At 32.8% G+C, this 16,563-nt stretch overlaps 1 protein-coding gene across 2 annotated transcripts; it reads right to left on the reverse strand.

The window, feature by feature from the left end:
- Positions 1 to 432: 432 nt before the first annotated feature.
- Positions 433 to 13,742, reverse strand: LOC105636861 (SIT4 phosphatase-associated family protein). Of its 2 annotated transcripts, XM_012220245.4 has the most exons (20): positions 13,620 to 13,742; positions 13,341 to 13,437; positions 11,269 to 11,372; positions 10,153 to 10,239; positions 9,954 to 10,029; positions 9,796 to 9,870; positions 9,602 to 9,655; positions 8,218 to 8,277; positions 7,811 to 7,927; positions 7,535 to 7,629; positions 7,232 to 7,434; positions 6,622 to 6,719; positions 6,289 to 6,392; positions 6,048 to 6,213; positions 5,772 to 5,894; positions 5,260 to 5,342; positions 3,618 to 3,756; positions 2,222 to 2,251; positions 1,722 to 1,792; positions 433 to 1,523 (listed from the first exon to the last, which is right to left on the reverse strand). In XM_012220245.4, the coding sequence occupies exons 2-20, from the start codon at positions 13,377 to 13,379 to the stop codon at positions 887 to 889; spliced, it is 2,361 nt and encodes a 786-aa protein (XP_012075635.1). In that variant the 5' UTR covers positions 13,380 to 13,437; positions 13,620 to 13,742; the 3' UTR covers positions 433 to 886. The 2 variants fall into 2 exon arrangements, with proteins under 2 accessions (XP_012075635.1, XP_089571515.1); XM_089715389.1 differs by lacking the exon at positions 13,620 to 13,742 and having other exon boundaries at positions 13,341 to 13,613.
- Positions 13,743 to 16,563: the final 2,821 nt, after the last annotated feature.

The raw sequence follows: 16,563 nt of genomic DNA on the forward strand, positions 1-16,563 counted from the left end.
GTTAATGTGTACTAGGATGCTTCATAAGTCATACCATTTTATTTACAACCAAAAAAAAATAGACTTTATTTAAAATTCATACCTACATTTTAATGCATGATCTACAATTCAAACTCTGGCAGCAGCCATTTTCAACGTACCAAAACAGGAAAGCAAAGAGTTAAACCTTGTTTACTTTCTGATTAGCTAGAGTAAGAAATACAAAGTCACTTGTTTATGCATCGTTTATGATTAGTACTAATCATCTTCTAATGCCACAAAATAAGGAAAAGGCTCTACGAAAAACCCAACCTTTTATTATCAAATGGCAAGCTGGAAAATTAAAATTAAAAGTAAAAAACAAAAAAAAAAAAAAATGCAAAATCATCACGTACTATGAGCAAGCTGCAAGCTCCACAAAGTGTTAGATAGGTCAACAGAAAGAACAAAAGATTTCTATAATCAACACTTTTGACATTTCATCTGAAAAGTAAAGAGGACAAACGTATGATATAAACAGGTTCTCATGCTAAAGAAATCCAAGTACCCAGGTAACAATTCCAGTTTCTAAATCAACTACTCGAGGAGAAGCTAGAAAGCTAAAAATTAATAAAAGCATTAAATTGCCAGATTTGAAAAACAAAAAGAGGGAGTAAAACAAGACACTATTCAACTTCTTATCACTGGATCGAAAGAGAGAGAGAAATAGAGTGCTCAAATTTTCTGCAGGCAGGGAAAAAGAATCAACCCTACTAAACAACAGTGGCGCATTGATGATGTACAGAAGGCTCTAAAATACAGTCACCTAGTCAACTGACGGTGCGCTCAAGAATTCCATCTTCCCACCTGACCAGATCAATCTTGCAGAGGATTAGTTAGCCCAATTACTGATTCTCAAGAATTTACACTAGTTCTCTGCTGGCATAACCAACTCTTTGTCTTCACATTTGCTGGCCTCAGCAGTTGCTTCAGCCACTACAGTTGTCTTCACATCAACAGAAGCACTGAAGTCGGAATTTGGATTTTCATTAACAGATTCTGACAATGCAGAAATATCGGGAGTAGGGTTCTCTTTTGTTGCATTTGGCAATTCTCCAGTAGCATCTTTGTCATTTGCTAATGCATCTGAGGAAGATACAGGTTCAGCAGAACCAGGTTGATCATCACCACCTTGATTCTCTGTATCCACTTGAAGCTCACCATTTGGGAGAGATACTTCTGAAATGGATGGATCACTGGAATCTGGTGTCTCCCTCCATTCAACCCATACAGGAGGTTTATCATTTGTGCTATTTTCTTTTAAATCCTCGGACAAATTGTTGGCAGAAATTTCTTCTAAAGTCGGTTCAGGCACTGGAGAAGAAGATGCAGTGTCATTTAAGTCATCATCTTCACCAACCACACCATCATCATTGCCCACACCATTAACAACACCGGTTTCTTCATTATTAGGTGAAGGAGAGGCAAGAGCGCCGGCAGACCGCTCATTGGCAACTCTGTCATCTTCAAAAGCAAACCAGTTGGAATTTGTAAACAGGGAGCCACTGCAGACATCAAAGATAGCACAAGCAATAAGTATAAGTGAAATGCTGCATCCAATCACCAACATCAATATTCTGCATGTAAATTCAGTAGCTTCCCATTTTACAACAGGGTGAGCCAACATACAAATAAAATTCACAAAGTGCAACATCAAATTTCTAACAAAACATCATGTAGAAAGGAATGACAAGGCAGCTAACCTTTCCTGGTCGTCACCCAAGCGCAGAGAAGAAATAACAACTTCAGCGGATTCATCATCAAAGTAGACATCCTGCCAAGTACCTCAGTGAGAAAACTTATCATCTTATACATGTTAATCTATTCCTGCAACAGCATAGATTAAGGGCAAATGTGATATTACAGGCACAGACATCAAATTTTCTAAGACAGTATTTTTTTTTTTCGTTTTTTTCTTTTCCTTGGGGCACAAGAAAATGGCCTTAGTTAGCCCAAAGCCTGAGAGATGAAGGGTACAATGAGCCATCTACAGAAGATACTGCAGATGACCACATGAGGCATGGTTGAATTAATGTAGTGCCCGAGAAAAAACAAAGACAACACAACTGCTATTTGTGCACCCTATAGCTAGATGAGGAGGATAAAACAAAGGCCTCATCCAAATGGTTTTGAACTAGTCCCTAGCCTCATGATAAATTCTCCTATTCATGCCATTTGAACATCTTTAGAAAGTGAATATTACCTCATCATCTCGTTCAAGTGTTCCATGCTCCTGCAATTAATGAATAATCAATAATGAAGTATTAAAATGGGGAAGAAAACTGCTCAAGTATCCATACACCCATGTAGTTAATAGAAAGCTTGATTCTAAATGGAGCCCAATCAAAAGGAAGGACTTTGTACAAAATCACAACTAGTTTGGCATTGCAAATTAGTTAACTTATTTGTTTGTGCCTTCAACATGAGGATACATGAATTTTTTCAAAGTGGCTACGATACATTTTCACTGTACTCCAGCTAACCCATTTTACTGTGGTCTAATTTACAGGAGGTCGCTACAACTTCAAGAGATAAATGTTAATAGTGGCTCCAAAAACCAACTCAGAACTTTTATTTGACCTAATTACGACAACTTGTATTCTGCAGCCATTCCTAGCTCAATTTCTGACAGGCATGCAAGCCTGTACACACGTGCAAGTTAAAGATCTAGAGTGTCGATTATGAAATCATCTCAGAAGAATTCTAGCATCCTAGGTAGAAACTATTATCTCATACCATTTTTGTTCCAGTTTTTTTTTTTTTTTTTCCTTTTTTTGAGTGTTCCCCCCCCCCCCCCCCCTTTTTTTTGAGTGTGTGCGTGACAAACACCTTTTGAACTCTCTCCACAATCTAGCCTTTTAAAATGAACGTGCAAAATTACCAACCATAGCTCATTCTCTTATTGGTTCCCATGTCCCCAAACTCCAGCTCTCTATTCTCTCTCTAAACATGTCTCTACGTAAAGAATATTAAAGTCATGTTTATCTCTTTATCGTCATCTACTGATCATTTCTTTTTGGGTTTGCCACAGATAAGACATCATTTTCTTTCAAAACTCCCCCATCTTTCTTTAAACCCTAAAACAATAATAATCATGTTGATTTCTCCATTGGGAAGATTCCCGTCACTTCGTTCATCATCTTGTCTCTCCGATTCTCTCCTTAGTCTACATCTTCTTTTGCTCTTATACGTGATATAGCTTTAGTTCATAGATGAATCGGATCATGTCCCACAGTTTTTGTATGCAAATGTCCCGTGGTTTTGGATATGGAACCTGAGGAGGTTGGCAAATCTGGTAACTAAGGTTCTTAATTGTTACACAGTCTCACATGATTAAGCAATTGGACTCTATTTTGATCCAGAGCTTGAAAACTAGGTCTTTACAGCCTTGGATGTGCTAGCTAAACGTCAAAATCAGCACCCAACCCATCACAAATAATCATTGTTCTAAGTTACAAAATTTAGTCGAGTAAATCTACCTTCTTTCCACTTCCATAATGCCCCTATTCACAAAATTATTGGCTCATAAACTAAAACTTAAAAAAAATTGTAATTGGAAAACAAAAATGTAACTGGAATTAAAATGTTCTAAACTGTACCTCATCAATCTCATCATGGCCATAGATGCCATATCGAAATGCCTGGCTCAAATTATTTGCTAGGGCTGCAACATCATAATCTCTGTCTTGGTAATCATCATCATCACTATCTCTCCGGTCTTGTAGAGCCGTTGGCCTCCTGTTACAATATTTTTTTCCTACAATAAGTTACCATATACTTTGAAAAGCCAAACCAATTACATAAAGTGTATCAAAGGAAGACCAATATATTTAAAGAATGAATACCATTGCAACAAAATTGGGAACCATCACTTAAGACGCACAAGAAAGTATGAAAACTTGGCAGGCCAGGACATCTGTAGATTTATTAATCAAATGGAGTTCATCTACCTTTTGCAATGCCTCTAAAATTGCCAAAAGTAATTTCAGAAAAGCAAGGCATTGTTAAAGATAGTTCTTTGCCCTTTAACTAACGTCAGAAGATCAAAGATTAACTCATTCCTGAGATATTCTCTCGGACCAACATCTCATAGAGCTATATATAGAAACAAGCAGCAAGCAAGATATTTATATACATCAAAGGATCAAAACCATCACTTAAGACGCATGACAAGAGGGAAGTAAGAAAAACTTCCAGGACCACACACACTTACACATTAACTGAGACAACGGAGAGTGATATATGTTAAAAAATATTGAAAGAAGGCTACTAAGTGAAACTATATTTTTCTCCTAATTTTTTCCCCTTGAAAAATGAGGATATGGGGGTAAACAAGTAATATTTTTGCATTTCTCTTCACCTTCCAATTTGAGGAAAAAGTGTATTCTGGACCTCAGTGCTTAAATCCTCCACCTTTTCTTCTCTTAGGGACAAGAAAAGGGTTAATTCTATTTCCCTCTATCTCTCACTTTCAACAATCCAAACATAGACTACTCTAATCTCAAGCTTCGTAAAAAATGCCTTCCTCTTGTCAATTTTTATCGTATGACAGTAGTCCTTCAAATCTATTATAGAATATTTTTCTTTTGCCCTTCTCAGCTCAAGTAGTACATGGAGGAATATCAGGAGGCACAAATTAGAAAATAGATCTGTCTGCAAGGAACTGTCTGGATATTCCAAGTTGGTAAGATCATTTATATTAGATAGAATAAAAGGGTCATTTTTTTTCTGTTAAAATAACACACCTTGTTTAACATGTAATCTTTTCATCTACTGTACAGAGGCACTTAAATACTTCACAAAGTTCAAAAAGCAAATGTCCACTGTGACTAAAACCAAAATGAAAGCATATGCATAAACATGGTTATCATAATAACACCGATGCTGTTTAAATAATAATAATAATAATAATAATAATAATAATAATCAGTTACCAACTAAAGATATTAAGGATTTTCCCGACTTCATTTAATTTAACCTAGGTGGAATCAGTTTTTTTTTTATCATAATAACAGCAATGCTGTTTAAGTAATAATAAAAAAAGTAGTCACCAACTAAAGCTATTAGGATTTTGCTGACTTTCATTTAATTTAACCTAGGTAGCATTATTTCTTTTTTCACCATGGTTCCTTTTCCTTCTGTTTATGTATGTTTGCTATGGGGTGGGGAAGTTTAGTCGTTGGGGTCACCAAGCAAAAGATGCAATTGCAACGGTTCCTGAAAATGAGGAAAAAAACCCACCCGCAGGCCCACTGATAGACGTTTTCCACCGCATTACGCTTTGTTAACACATTTGCATGCCAATCAGACCATTCATGCTTTTCCTGCCAAAAGAAAATCATACTAAACTACTTTATAAGGTATAGAACAAGCACTAACATTACCATTTTATGTCCAATGCACGCATGTTGAATATTAAATTTAAAACTACTGAGAGGATGTTTATCCATTCCCAAGAAAAGTAAAATTTGACACAAACTAAAACTAAATCAAGTAAAACCAGATTCACAACTAGATGCAGAGGTAAATGAATACTTGGACAAAAGAAAATAGCATAAGCTTGATGTTGCAATCTATCTCTGACTTAAGCAGGCTATGAGTCAAAAATTCAATTACTGAATTTGATTGTCAATTTTGCAAGGTTCTTCATGCATAATTCAATGTATCAGTTTAGCAACTCCAAGAAGCTGGCATATTGTTACAGTATCAGGGTTCTTCACACATAATTTTGCTAGTTATAGAATAGGATAAACCTGCAAGCATGCCAGAATATCACCATTGTTATTTCCCAACTGAATAATTTTGTTGGATATACGCGTCAAGTGTCCAATATTGCCTATCCTTGGCGGCGGCCTACCATCAGCAGGAACTGTAGGCTGCAGAAGAATGAACAAACATAATGTTTTAAGTACCAATGCAATATCCAAAATGCTGAACATAACACCTTAAATGACTTCGAAAACCCCAAATATATTCTATGCAATACCTTAGGGAGGCAGTGGCATAATTTTAAAAGGATTGTAGATTACCTTGCCTGGCTCAGCCATCAATGTGGAATTTTTCTCGGTATCAAGTATTTTGCCAACAAGATTACATTCACGGAGAAGATGTCCAATAAGAATAGCATTCTTGCTCTCCAAGCATGAAAATATTATGTTCTCTACATGGTGATGCAAAAAATTATTGTACGGATACCTACAGTCACACAAAGCCGATGAATAAAACCTGGGATCTAATTAATCATCCAACATCAAGAATTCTAAAACTCACTCAAAAAACAAGTCTAAAATCCTTTGGACTGCTCCAAGTCGAATCAATTCCTTCTCAGCAGCTTCGCTTCCAACAGTCAGTAAGACTGAAATAAATTCCACAGTCTGGAAAGATAAATCAAGTTGAGCCTTAGTCAGCATTTAATAGACTCAGTTCAAAACAAATCCATGGACAACTCAATATAATGTTTTGCCAATAGAATCACTGGCTCAGCCATATAAATGCAAACATCAACCAAAGTCAACAGTCAACACAAATTGCAGCAAACAAAAGAACACATAATCCAATACTTCTGATAAGTAGAAAGTTCATTTGAGGAATAAATAATATTACCTTCAAACGATGCTTTCCGAGAGGTGGCTGCAGTTTACCATATGTGGTCAACAAGGCATTTTCTGTAGATGAGACATCCAAAAGCTTCAGCAGATTACCTGCTCAAGGAAACACTGCATATTTTACCATATCTTGCTTTGGGAAATGAATTCATGACTCTCTGTGCCCCCTTTTTTTTTTTTTTTTTTTTTTTTTGTTTGAGAGTCCCCATACTTCAGTGTTTATGATAATTTTAAATATCAAGCTGATTAATGACAAACTACCACATTAAATAAGCTTGTCCTAGCCTTTTGAGCAGTCCTTGCAGGATTAAATCTCAAGCTGATTAGTGACAGATACCACATTAAATAAAGCTTGTCCTAGGCTTTTGGGCATTCCTTGCAGGATTACACTGATAGATAATAGGAATTGAGAAAAGTCGCTTCCCTAATTTACAAGGTCTCGATATGATAGTAGCATAGTTGCAGGCTTCTTTTTCTTTCTTACACACAAAAAAGGTAGAAGCAGGAGGAAGAAGGGCAGTAGGGGATCTAGGTATCTTCAATTGTCTAAGGACTGGCCAACACATAAAAAATTATACTCGCCAACAACAAAAAAGAGACAACCTTACCTAAGCTCTCCAGCATGCCCTCAATTGTCTCAGGACTGGCGGTCACAGTAGACCCATGATTAATTTGGCGGCCATATGTATGATATGTCCCCAAAGTTAGCCTTTTAGGGTCTAACAAGGATATACATATGGACAATGAGTTAACAAGGACAGATTTTGGTCGTGATTCTTCCAAAGCATGACGAAACAATCTTCCAATAAAACTGGACATAGGCAAATATACAAATACCAATAATCAGATAACAAGGTAACAAAAGTAGGAAACATAAGTGCATACCACAAAAGAAAAGAGGCAAACATTACTTCGGACTGGAGATTTTAGCAGCAAGACCCGGAGGAGCAAATCGTGTTATAGCACAAAGCGTTTCGGCTGCATTAGCATGCACCTCAGGAGAATCCTTCAAAACCAGAAGTCCAAAAACATTGGTTAGACATTAATCAATCTATACAAGTAATCATTCTAAAGCATAACTTCATCCACCCACATCAACTAGCAAAGTTCAAGAAACGCCTAAATCCAGCAAGCAATGTAAAAGGAAAAAGAAAAAAACACTCGTCACTTAAAGTACTAGTACTTACAGAAGAGCTGAACTTGTCTACAATCATCTCCAGCACATCCGTTTCTTCTATCCACTGCATGGCATCCGTATAGTTGGAATACATATGTTCATCAGCACCAATAAGCCGTATTAATACCTGAAATTACAGAAGAGGTTAAGAATAACCTTTACTAGTTGTTGAACAAGCACCATAACATATTTTTGTTACTGTACATGAGAAGATATAGCCTATGAAAGGTAATCAAAAGTTCCATGTGTCAGTGTAATCTCAATAAAAAACAGTTAAAAAACCACTTGCAGCTAAGTCACAAGTATATAAAGAGCAATCTAGCACATACAGCAACTGCACATCCAATACAATCCGAAACAAAAAACTTGTAGGAAGAATTTTAAATATCAAGAGCGAAAAATAAACTAACAATCAACCTCCATGAGAGATGTAATGCCAATCAAGTCAACCAGCTGATTAAGAATTTGCCGATGAGCCTGAAAGACAACACAAAGGTAGCACATTGATTAAAGAAACATAAGCAATATTAAAAATCTAATAAGAAAACAGGGCTGCTAAACAAATCATTAGCACAATCAAAAGACATAAATCCAAAAGATATAGAAGTCAGATCTATAGCATTGTCTCAACTGCACAAAACTTAAACAAGACCAGTTGTCAACATTAAGCATATCATTTCATAAGTATATTATCATGAGAACCAAGTGGCGTAAGAAAACTGAAAGTTTACAGTTCAAGATAAACCAACTGTGTTGATTCTTTACAGCATTACATCTTCCCTTGATCAACAAACTTCCAAATTCGTTTGCTCACATCAAAATACCCAGAATTCAAATACAATGGAGTTAACCACAACAACCAGAACATAATCAAAAATAGGGCATAGACTAAAAATAAGGTTCATAGAAATAAAGCAATAGCATTTACTTCAATCATTGTCAAAATTTCAATTTTGATCAAAATGCATAATCTCAACAATTACACTTAAATAAATGCTAAAAACTTTTCAAATCTCATATACTGATAAGAATCAGAAGCCAATATCCATTATCACTAATTTTATAGAGTGACTCAGTTTATTCCTAGCCATAATCTAATGTTGAAATAAGTTGGATCATCCTATCACTACTCATTGTATCCTTATGAAATAGTAACATGTGGGCTTGATTCAGGCTGTAGATGTTCATTCAAAGTAGAGAGAATATTGTTGTCCGCGAAGAGATCTTTTAAAACAAAACAAAAAAGTAAAAGAAAAGACAACAGGAAATGGAAATAAGAGAACGAAGGGGATTAGCAGCCAACTTTGAGGTTGGTCACCCATTTCAGACTCTGTGCTTGCAAATATTGCAGCAAAGGAGATTGATGCAAGGCAAAGGAGCTGACGGGCAAAAAAAAGGGCGATGATGGACACAGGTCTAAGCAAGGAAAAGATAGAACACTACATAAACTTCATGTCAAACAAATAAAATTGCAATAGAACTATAAATCGAAGGACAAGTAAAACAAAAAAAAAAAAAAAAAAAAAAAAAAAAAAAAAAGGGGACAAGAAAGAACCTTCCTCACTAGCTCAAAATATCACAGGATTAACCCTTCTACAAAGGCCTACACCACTGTATAACCAGTCTCCAGAAGGGGCAATTATATTCCAAACAACTGAAGTAAAAAAAATTTTTCAATTTCTAATTCTTCTCCAGTTTCTCTTTCCACAAGAATGTACAAGTCACAATAATATGCATTTACAAGTACAAAACTATCTAATAAGAAAGAAACTTCCTTAAGTTAAATAAGGGGACAAATTACCTTAACATAATGCATCAAAGGAACCGTCTTCCGCAACAAAAGACATATGACAACCTAGCAAGTAGCAAAAAGAAATTTGGGGGCATAAAATAGCTATCACAGCTCTTCAAACAACAAAGAAAAATAACCCATATAGAATGCTTAATGATTACTTTTCTAACATTGTAATTTCCAAAAGGTTTGCCATAAGATACCTTGCTAAAATATCCAGCCAACAGTGTGCTATGTGAGTGTTTTGGTTCCAAAAATGAAAACAACAAATTCATCAACTGTAAGCACGCAGTGAATAAAAAGTTAGTGAGCAAAAGTTTACAAATGTAAATGCAGTCAAGGAGAAGGAGAAATTCCATACCTCTTCATCCTCCACCAATGTTTTGAGTATAATATCAACCTCACAAGTAAATATCTCACACGCAATGAAAGGAAACCTAAAGACAGATGCAACAACATTATAAGACATAGAACTGATCAAAATAAATATTACAGGAAGCAAAAAAATCCCGGTAACATCCAGGCATCAAAAGCTAACATGGCTAGCCATAGATACATACTTGAATGTTCGCCTCTTTTCAGCATCCTCAGGAGCTTCTACCACAATATAACGAATAAGTTGCTCAACCTGAGGTTTTTCTCGCAAACTGCAGCACAGGACAACATAGAAATAACAAAATGCAAGAATCAAAATGAAGTGAAATTGCAGAACCTGTGATATAATTTTAAAGGTTTCCTCAAAATGACTATAAGCTCAAGCATTCCTGCCATATATTCAAACAAATCAAAACTTGCCAACAGATGTCTATGCTGAACAATCAAGCCAAAGAAGACTAAACAATAAATATCACTAAAGCATCTTTGAAAACGTTTATCAAGTATATAGCGCACAATCCTAAGTTAAAACTAACAAACCCGCGAATTATGAGAGGCTAGGCACTGAGCACCGTGTCCAAGAGACAGGGAAAAAGAAATAAATAGTTGCGTATCTATCGAAATATCATATCCAGACAAAAAAAAATAATGCACTCTGGCCAATTCGTTGAGGCTGACGTAAATATCTAATACAAATTTATTTGCAGTTGAATATACCAATGAAGTCAGCAGAAAAAGTGGACAATGCAACAATACCACAGTCAAGTATATCTACATCCTTAGCTGATATATAAATCTTTTAAGGACAATTATTTCACATCAAAAGCACAATATCACAAACCACAATCCTGAAACTATGCAAGGAAAAAAAATATAATGAGAAACATGCAAAAACTATTGAAGGAATCATTCCATGTAATTTCTTCCTCTATATTTGGTAATGTTGTCTAATCACATGCAAAAGATTGTTGATGTGTAAGCATAATACATATCATCATAATTTGCATAATCAAGCACCCATAGCAATTTTCTATGTTAACCAAACTAATCTCAACTAAGCTTTAATCTCGAATTAATTGAAGGCGAATGTATTGATACAGTAAATTATGTATTTGTCAAAAAAAAAAAAAAAAAAAAGAGAGAGAGAGAGGAAAAAAGAAAGACTTGGAAATAATTCCAATCGCCATAGCTAAATTAGTTCATATGATAAATAAGAAGCAACATTTACAGTATATAATCACATAACAAAATCCTCAATAAGCCTGAAGTGTGACAGAAAAAAATGATAAAAGGAGCATTACAAATTTATAAGGCGGCCATTCATAGCTTTGCATTCTTGAATTATTTCATCCTCGTCAAGAAGCTCCTCCAGTGTAAAGTTCTCCTTATCTAAAATTGTCTCAACCTGCAATTTGACATAATTACTTAAAAAAAAATTCTTAAATATAAAAGTGACCATATACACTTTATAGAGAGCATTCAAACATAAAATAGTTAGCACTCCAATAAGGCAACCATCAAATAAAAATTACTTAAATCCATCTGAAATGTCATAATGGTAACAAATTAAGGGATGCAAACTTTGTTACAGTTGATAGGTGGAGGGGAAGAGAGTTCAGGGTAACAAATAGCAGACAGATTGCACCTATATGAAAGAGATGTCGTTATGACTAACTATATCATCCCTCCAAACAGATGCATGAGGTGGGGGGAAGCAGAGAGAGAGAGAGAGAGAGAGAGAGAGAGAAGGAAGTGTTGAAAGTTGATGACAGTCAACAAACTAAAAAAGTAAAAAAAAGAAAAAAGTTCCCTGTATTAAGATCTGACTCATCACTTTACATCAAAGCACCAACCTCTGATGCATTGGAAACTTAAAACAGATATTGATAGACAAGACCACAAGTTAAGGGGAAAAAATGTAAACAAAATATTTATTATACTCATGTTTGGCATGGGTACAAACCCTCATACTCAAGTCCAAGCAACATAAAGATGGAGCAAATTGTTAGCATGTTAGTTAAAATTACTATGACTCCTAATAGAAATCATGTTTTCTGCATTAGAGAGTAGTAAAGGTTCACTTGTCTGGCCAGGGGAAAAGAAAGGTGCCTCAGGAAACCCTATAAAATCTTGAAAAAATAATTCTACCAACAAGATAGAAAATGAAACCAAATAAATATTAGTCCTTTTCCCAACCGAACAATTTCTAGGATAGTTGGCATAGTACAAAACAAGCATCTTGGCCATACAACAAAACCAGAAAACAAAAGAAGTCAAATAGATTCAAAGTAGGAGATAATTTTGAAAAGCTAAAGCCCTAGACTTAAAGCTAGAAGCAATTGTTCACTTCCTAGCTCAGCTATCGGTTGAATACTCTTGTTCAATCTATATGGATAGAAGGACTTTGGAAATCAAGTAGAAGTTTGTTTTCTGGATTTTGAAAAGTAAAGATCTTCCGTGACAGGAATCTATTATGAGTGGACAATTACTTTATCATTAAGTGCATTTTTTAAATAGTATCCAACAGAAAAGAAAGTTAAATGTCCAAGCAGACACCAGTTTTCCATCATTAGTGCATCAATTTCTAAGTCTAATGCTTTTTCCAAATTAAGTTTTACCATTTTTTCCCTTTCAGGCACTGTTATATCCAATAATTAATCCCATCCCCATCTTATATCCTATATTTTGCATCTAGTACGAACCAAGTGACCAAATTAACCTTTTCCTAGGTGTCACTTCTACAACAAGAAAAGAAGCAGCAATTAAGGCAACACATCCTTCAGTATTCTGATCTTTCCAAAGTTGTGAACTTACAGAAATTCAAGGAAGCACCTTAAAATTTTATTTATGTATTTATTTTGATTGTCATTCTTACATTGTTTATTCAAGGCTAAACAAGGATGAGGCAGACATAATGGTTATGTTGATCCATCTAAAGTAGCCAATTATTAATTCTAACAAAACCAGAGAAACAATTTATCAACTTCGCTATAAAAAATGAACTCCAAATGCCCAAACTAATAAAACCCGAACAAAACATTAATAGAAACGCCCTCTCCACCCAAACCCATCAACAAAAACTGGAAATTTAACATTTTAATACTGATACAATACGATATAGTGATGAATCAAACAAAAAATTTCAGTTTACGTGGGTCCCCAACACTAAAATCAACTAAAATTCAAAATGTCCAATTCATTTTCTCATTTCCCTCACTTTCCCAGCAACCAAAGCAATTCACACACACTACGGAACAAAGGAAATTATAATAAAAGGCAGAAAAAAAAAATAAACACAGGAATATAAATAAAAAAAAATCAAAAATAGAAACAAAGCATCCATTCAACAATTGCCAAAAACCAAAGTACTCACCGGCGACGCCGTGGAGAGCCCTGCCATGCGCCAAAACATCTTTGGAAAATTACAAGACAGAAAACCTTACTCAGATCTGCAAGCTCCCCGACAAACCCTAACGTTCCAACAACAACAATCTCCCACCAATTCACAATCACACAACAAAAGGTAACCAGAATCAAAGCAAAAACCCTAGATTTCCCCCAATACCAAAGAAGAAAAGATCCTTTTACATGAACTTCTTCCGATTGGATCAAATCAAAGGGTTTCAAAGATAAAAGAGAGATAGAGAGGTACCTAAAAGCACCTGTAATCGCGGGAGGAAGAGAGTGAAAACTATATCGCGATAAATATTTTTATTTTATTATTATTATTTTCTTTTTCAGAGAAATATTGGTTTTCATTTATAGCACTCGTATAAATAATTTATTGAGAGGGCGTTAATTATATATAGGAGTGGCATACAGTGTAATTTTGTGGAGTTAGAGGGCCAAAAGAAGATAGAAAATGAGAGTTGCCAAAATTAATAATAGGTTAGTTGCCTCCCCTCTAAAGTTGGAACATTGCTGTTCACTAACTTGGAGGGATGCATTAATGTGCCTTCCTAATTTTCTTATTTTGTTATTGAAATTTAACATAATAAATGATAATATTAACTCATTTATATTTTCTTTCCATCCACTGTTTCTTGACCTTTATTAAATTCCCATGCAATGAGTTTCCTTTTTCTCATAAATTATGAATATTAATTTTATAAAATAAAATTTTAAATATAATTATGTATATAGGTTGTTAAATCATTATATATTTATCTATACTCTATAATTTGTATTTATATTATATATAAAAATGGAAATAAGGAAGAATAATGTGATTCCCGATAATATCCTTAATGAAATTTAAAATATTTTAAAATAATCTTATTAATTATCAATTAAATTTTATTTTAAATATTATGCTTAATAGATAATTAATGTTAACTATATATTAATAAATATAATTTTATTTTTAATTATTTTAATGTTATATAATAAAGCTATACATGAAAATTAAAAAATTCTTCTATTTACTATATATATTTTTAATTTTATTCAATAGCATTTAAATTAAATGTTAGAGTTAAATATATATTACATATTTTCTGTATTTATTATATACATTATTTTGCTCTCTTTAACTTAAAAGATAATAAAATAAAATTTATAATCTATAATCTACATAAATGTAAGAATAGAGAAGGGAATTATGAAAGTTTTTAAAGTAGTCTTAATTTAATTTGAAATTCCTAATATATTATTTCAATTAAAATTTTTATGCATCTTAATCGAAGAAAATAAGTCTTTTTATCATTTTGAATGTCATTTTCAGTTGTATTTTTAATGTCTTTTAATAAAAAAAATAGATTCTATTTATCATTTTGTATATCCTTTTAGTTTGATTTTTTATATATTTTAATTTGATAAAATATATATATGTATACATATTCTATTTGATCTTATTATACCATTCTCCAATTATTTTTATAATTAATACTTTTTAATGTCCTTAATCATACTCATATTATATTGTTTTTTTAGGAAATAAATCGAAAACTTTAATTCAATTATTGAAAATGGAACCTAAATTCTTTTAATCTATTATGCTTTGAATTTTTTAAAATATGATTAAACATTTTATTATAAGATTCTATTAATTAATTACAATGAAATCTAAAATTAAAATTTTTAAATATATTATTTCTCTTTATTTTTTTGGAGAGGGTGGTGTGCACTTCTTTGAATCATTTACATATTATTGTATTTTAAAATTTTTTAAATTTAACAAAAGCAGTGAAATTATGAAATTATAGTATTTGACAGATATCAAAAAATAGAGTTTTTCCTTTTTTCAGTCTAATGAAATCTTTTTGAAAAAATAGGCTATAAATATTTGAATTTATTATCATTTTTATTTTCAGCTTTTCTATATTAAAAATGAAATAAAGAGAAAATTTAAGAGCTCTCTTTTTATTCAGTATTTGTATTTTTTATTTTTTTGAACTTATGAAATTTTATTTAATTTTTCTATAATTTAATTGGATACATTTTTTAAAATATTTTTTAAATAGATATAAAGATAATTAGACGTTTGAAATTAAATGTTTTTTCAAATATTTTTTTATATATGTCTTTGTAATTTTTGAATTTAATCTCATTTATATCTTTTTTAAACTTGAAAAAAGTACATTCCATTATCAATATTTTTTGTTTACAACTTTACCTATTGATTTCAAGAGTTGAGAACTTTAAACAATTTATTTTTAGATTCTGTGCAAGTACATGTTCCACAATATTACATGCTGCTGATAAAATTTCAGCTTATCTTCGTCCGACGAAAATAATTGAAGTAGAGATCAAAGTTATATCTTATATTTGTGGCTATGTAGAGTAAGTCTTGATTTATTATATTAATATCATAGTATTAATAATTTATACAATATTTTGCAGTAAGGTAAATGCAAACTCGTAGTGATTTTATATAATCAATTAACAATGAAATAGTATTTTTTTTATTAAAGATAAAAGCAGAAACATCATTTTCTTTTTTATTAGATGATACACTACAAGACATATTAAAAAAGTTCATTGCGTTTATAAAGTGAAATATTAATCAATTATTGTATTTATTTTAAGTGAAAATAATTAATTCGTCTCTGAGATTTGACCAAACTAACTAAATCACCTAGCAGTTTGACAATATTAATTAATAGTTCTCGAGGTACAACTTTGTCAAACCACTTGGTCCTTTCATCCATTTTCTCCATATTTTTCCGTTAAAACCTTTAAAAAAAGACTAAAATACCCTAACACTTGAGAAGAGTAAATAATTAATTCATCATCGAGATTTGACCAAACTAACTAAGTCATCCTGCAATTTAACAATATTAATTAATGATTCCTGATATTTACCTTTGTCAAACCATTTGGTCATTCCATTCATTTTCTCTATATTTTTCCATTAAAACATGCAACAAAAAAACTAAAATTCCCTGACATTTAAGAAGAAAAAGACCAAACGAACCTGGGTTCCATTTGTCGTAGAGGGAAAATAAAGAGTTAGGGTATACATTGATTATTTGATATTCACCAAAAAAAAAAAATTATCAATATAATGTGTCACTTTACTGTCTTGAGCCACCAATAAAAAGATTAAACAAAAAATACATCGAGTTAATTGCAATAGAAATAATAGGGATTTAATT

This window comes from Jatropha curcas, chromosome 10 (assembly GCF_041381405.1).
Source record: "Jatropha curcas cultivar XTBG-Jc1 chromosome 10, XTBG_Jcur_1.0, whole genome shotgun sequence".
NCBI classification, from domain to species: Eukaryota; Viridiplantae; Streptophyta; class Magnoliopsida; order Malpighiales; family Euphorbiaceae; genus Jatropha; species Jatropha curcas.